The 4,881-nt window shown below is 38.1% G+C and overlaps 1 protein-coding gene across 1 annotated transcript; it reads right to left on the bottom strand.

Moving 5' to 3' along the window:
* Positions 1 to 229: 229 nt before the first annotated feature.
* RGS1 (regulator of G protein signaling 1) lies at positions 230 to 3,736 on the bottom strand. The gene is made up of 5 exons (XM_041478997.1): positions 3,602 to 3,736; positions 3,145 to 3,228; positions 2,431 to 2,492; positions 1,722 to 1,885; positions 230 to 1,070 (listed from the first exon to the last, which is right to left on the bottom strand). Exons 1-5 carry the CDS (start codon positions 3,703 to 3,705, stop codon positions 885 to 887), a joined length of 600 nt encoding a protein of 199 aa, XP_041334931.1. The 5' UTR covers positions 3,706 to 3,736; the 3' UTR covers positions 230 to 884.
* Positions 3,737 to 4,881: the final 1,145 nt, after the last annotated feature.

Below are 4,881 nucleotides of genomic sequence, written 5' to 3'. Positions count from 1 at the left end.
TGTGAGGATGGGTCTGTGTAAGTCAGTATCACCTGCTCCAGGTATCTCAGATTATGATTGTATAAAATGGGCAAAAAGAAAGAGAAGTGGTGAAGGTAAAATCAGTATTTGATTATGGAGATGAGAAATAGTAGCACAGTGAGACTGAAAAGAATTGTGTGTTTCAATATGTCAGTAATCACAATGGAAAAATCACTTCAAATAAGATATAAAACCACTATAAATCTTTATTTTTAACTGTATTTTAATGAAAAGTTACTTATTATTTTTCAATAAATTAAGCAGCAAAGATGCTACATACCTGCCTGTTGAATACCAACTTAATAAAAATACAGCTTATACAAATGTTATATAATTTAAACCATATAGATTTTAAGACATATCAATTTAGAATATATTTACATAGCACAACAGCATTGTGGAACTCACACCTATTAACACTTCACAGATTTTTAAAAGAGATGTCATTGTCTTGGCATTTTCTTGTTATGCCGAAAATTGTCAGTTATCCTAGTTTTTCTTCTGCACTTGATAATCTTTACCCAATGCTCAGCTCACAAGTCTTGCACTTCCTAACAATCAGCAGTGCTTTGGGATCTAAGACATGGTTCAGTGTTCATAGTGCAGTTCCAACCTTGGTTTCCATATCCTGCCTTGACTCCATGGCATGTGGGAGGAGGGGATTTTCTCCCTGTGCTGTTCTCACCCTTATGACAGCCTCACCAGCTTTTATCCTGCATCCTGTTGCCTGTGAAGCTGTTTGTATCTCCCTCATACCCCTCCTCCCAAGACAGGGATTTTCCTTGGCAAGATCCAACCACTGTGGAGGATCTCTTCACAGGATATTTGACAGAGTCTACTTGGCTCTTCATGCCTCAGACACTTTATTTTGAAGTGTTGGTTTCCAGCTGGTTCAAAAGGTTCAGGTAGGATTTTGATTTTAAAAATCTCGGATACGAATCTCTTTCCATAAGTATGTACACTGTTTTCTGGGCTTCATCAAAACTTGTGTGAGTTGGGTCTTGAGCCTTTTTGGCTGTTGCTTCCCTCATCTGATAGTCAATATTGATCTGGAATAGAAAAAAAGTAAATGCGGTTTAAAACCTAACTTTGAATGTAGTCTCTTTTCTATATCTCTTTGTCAATACATGCATTTTCAGCCTTAGAACTCTGACAGCTCAATGTCAGAACTGTAAATTGGGGGAAATCAAATACCTGTATCCCAGTTAGGCACAAAAGTTGTTGTTCACTATAGAAATGTAGTTTGTTCTGGAGTCAGAATTAATATGGCTCAAATTTGAAGAACAACCTCCAGTTACTAAATGAAATCCTGTGTTGAATGTCTCCAGTTTAGATATGATCAACATACAGAACTTTAACTTTTCCAGAAGGTCAGCATATTTTAAAAGACAAGAAATGTTCTGTGGTGCTTCCACTCACAAACACAAAGATTCTCCAAATACTATCAGCAATTCAAGCTGGGCTGGCTCAACGAAGAGCTTCATGTGCTGAGGCCTTTGCTGAGCTCTGCTGGGGGCTCTCCCAGTACTGGCCTGCTGCCTGTGACTGTGAGATTTGATGTTACACTGCAGGTAGCTGTGATTCTAGAAGGGACCTGAAAGTGTGTCTGTGTCTTCTTACGCCACTGAGTGAGTGTGTGAGCTTCTCAGTGGAGCCACACTTCTCCCTTCTAACTATGCACAGGCTGACTTTATACATACCTGCTTAATGGCATCTGACTGAACAAACTCCTCGTAAATCCTCTCTGCTTTGCCATGTAAGTGATCAGACTTGGTTTTCTTGTAATCCTCACAAGCCAGCCAGAACTCAATGTTTTCCTCGCTGAACTCTGACTTCAGGAACTCCCGAAAGACGCCTTGACCACCTAAAGCCAACACAAATAATTAATCTTTTACTGTACGATACTTGTGACCAGGGAGGAGAAAATAAATAGCAGGATTTGTATTGAAATCTGATGTCAAATCTTGCCAAAATACACTGTTCTTCCCTTCTTCAACATACAACAGATATTCTAATATTAAGGCTTCCTAATTATGTTCAGTGTTTTTACATCTAGACTCTGGGTCCTGATCCTATAACAATGGATTCTATTCCTTCCTAAATGGATTGTCTTGGGGTATAAGTGTAGAGAAAATTCCAGATTAAACTGATTATCCAAGGATTGAAGACTGTTTAAAATGAGCTGTTTGGGGGTTAATAGCTATACTGAAAATGGAAAAAGACCCCAAAACCCAACTTGGAAGTCAAGCTGTAGCAGTGTCCAAGTTACACTAGAGCTGCAAAAAACTGAAGTGCACCTGCCCATTGTCTAACTTGTACACTAAATTCTTCGCTTTGCCTGTTTGGTGAGATTAGATAAGACTTTGTTCTCAGAGTAAGAACTAAGTCATATTGAGGTAACAGACTTACTTTGGCTGGCCAAGAGCTTTTCCAAAGATTGTGACCACTGAATAACTTCCTCTGCAGAAAGCCTAAGGTGACAAGAAAAAGAAAAGGCTTTAGGGAAGAAACCATGGGGTTTTGTTTGCATGTCTGAAGGAGACAAAGTTTATAATTTATCATTATATTCCAGGAATATATACCAGGAATATATGCCAGGTATTTTACTACATTTACAGCGTTGTCATAATCTGAGATCCTGGAGACAGCCCATATCAAGAAAAATAATCAGAGATGGAAAAAATATGGAACTATGATGTTATCTTGAATTCTGTTCCCAGGAAAATAGTCTTTTACTGTAACTATGATAAAATTATTTTGTACCTGTACTTCTGTTTCCATATTTTTGAATAAGAATGGTAATACCCTACTCCTCATTTAAGTGAGAAGCGTTTTTTCTTGTAAAACTTGAGAGAACAGTTACAATGTCCCTCTGATAAAAATGGATTTAAGTGAAGTGTCTTCTCCCTCACTGTTTGATGCAAACATATCAAACCACTAATTAAAAATCCTTAACTCCATGAGTAGTTTCTAATTACTAATGTCCACCTCTCTTGTATTTTGGAAATTCTACATGCTTTTGCAATATTTATTGTTCTAGAAGTAGTTTAGAAATGAAGCAATTTACTGTGCAGTAATCTGTCTATGATTGTATTTTATAACTCGGTGGGTTTCTGTACTTACATGACATTTCTAGGGCTGGAAGTCTTGATCCCAGATTCAATATGTGGCACCATGCACTTCAAATAACTTTTGAAATCTGCACCACTGAAACAAAGAACAGACATTTTTTAATCCATTAGAATTGCAGTAGCACTTAACTTCTTTTTAAATTTTCTTCAAACTTTCAGAGACAGCTCCATTCTATGACTGAAGTCTGGGAAGTTACATATCCAAGTAATTTTTAAAAAAAGACCGAGGGCCCCCACTGTATCCAAATTCTGCTTTGGATTACTTAAAGTAATCAATTAATTGGTATGCCTCAGCTCAAGGTTTTTTAAATGATGTTGCAGTCCTGGGCTGTGAGCAGGTTTTGTTCATTTAGCCTGAACCGCAGCACTAATTCTTAATCTCCAAGACTAGTAGAGTGTTATTTTCATTTCTAATACATTAAGTTTTATACTAAGCTGTATATACTTACAAAGCCTTTTGCTTCTTTTTATGGACTTTGCCTTTTGCAAGCTTGCAATCTTCTTTTCCATTTAATTCAGTCATGTTGTTGTGGGAGAAAAAGAATCCAGGCATTTTCCTTGGCTTAAAGTGAAGCGCCCCTGGCCATGATGATCCTCCAGCCCCAAGTGACAGCTCCCTGCCTCTGCTGCCGCCTTTTATTGACGCAGGCAGCCCTGCGAGCTGGTGTGAGCAGAGCTGTTTATCATGTATCTTCATCACAAACGCTGGAAGTTCCCCTTTCAGTGTTCAGTGACGTGCATCTTTTTTTTGAAAGAAAACAGACAGCAGTGTCTCGTGGTTGAGGTTATACCAGATGAGGCTGAGTTGCTTTGGGGTTGTTATGTGTCACTGTGTATGTCTGCTACCAAAAAAAAAAAAAAAAAACCAACAAAACCCTCTAGAACTTTGAATTCTTGTCCCTTTCTGATGGGTACTTGCAAGTCAAAAGTATTTTTTTTTTTGTTCGATCAACACAGCTGCAAATACTGCCGTTTTTTTCTTGACAAAATTCACTTGTTGCATGTCTGTGTCCTGCAGTTTCATACTTGTCAGTTGGTTAGGTGGGCTCAGCAGAAGACAAGGGGAAGGTACTTTAACATACCCCAGTAATAAAGTTCTATATGCAACAACCTATTTTCAAGTCCCCTGTTGCTCTTCAAACTAGAACACTACCTTAGACAGGTTTGTTTGGACAAGCTGTGTGAAAACATTTTGACGTGTTTTTTTCAGGAAGGGGTTTTGAAGCAGCAAGAACTTACTTAACTTGGTTTAATTTTTGCAGGTCAGGCTCTTAGGAAGCACAATGCCATGTTTCAGGAATATCTCCCTAATTTTAAGTGACTTGGCATGTATAAATATTAATTAGGTTAGAGCTGTTGTTGTAAACACAGCGTGAATATTACAAGCTGTTTGAGGGAGGTGTGAGTTGTTAGTACACACTTAAGCTCCACTGCATAAAAGCAGCCATAGAAATAAAGCAAGATAAAGAATTAAGTGTAACTCTCTATCATCTGTCCAGGATGGTGATTTAGATGTAGAAATATTTAATCTGGCCCCTGAGCATCCCAATTTCTGCTAGTTTGCTTGAGTTCTTTTTTAATGTGATATTTCAAAATTGTTGCACTTGGGTGGAGCGAGGGGTTGGTTTTTTTTTTACTAAATAGCGTGTGCAACTTTGATTACTTATGAATAGCTTGTGAGGGATTCATGCAGGGATGCATATGACGGTGATAACTGCTGACACATCCC

The sequence above is a fragment of the Pyrgilauda ruficollis genome, unplaced genomic scaffold, assembly GCF_017590135.1.
Source record: "Pyrgilauda ruficollis isolate IOZ18807 unplaced genomic scaffold, ASM1759013v1 scaffold47, whole genome shotgun sequence".
In the NCBI taxonomy this organism is placed as follows: Eukaryota; Metazoa; Chordata; class Aves; order Passeriformes; family Passeridae; genus Pyrgilauda; species Pyrgilauda ruficollis.
This window is presented reverse-complemented; position numbering and strand designations above follow the sequence as displayed.

What these genes read in the sequence shown, in the direction of transcription:
- RGS1 (XM_041478997.1), bottom strand. Translation starts at nt 3,705, where the DNA reads ATGCCTGGATTCTTTTTCTCCCACAACAACATGACTGAATTAAATGGA. An exon ending in AAAAAGAAGCAAAAGGCTTT is followed by an intron (nt 3,229 to 3,601) that starts GTAAGTATATAC and finishes TCTTTGTTTCAG; the next exon opens with TGGTGCAGATTTCAAAAGTT. An exon ending in AAAGCTCTTGGCCAGCCAAA is followed by an intron (nt 1,886 to 2,430) that starts GTAAGTCTGTTA and finishes TGTTGGCTTTAG; the next exon opens with GTGGTCAAGGCGTCTTTCGG.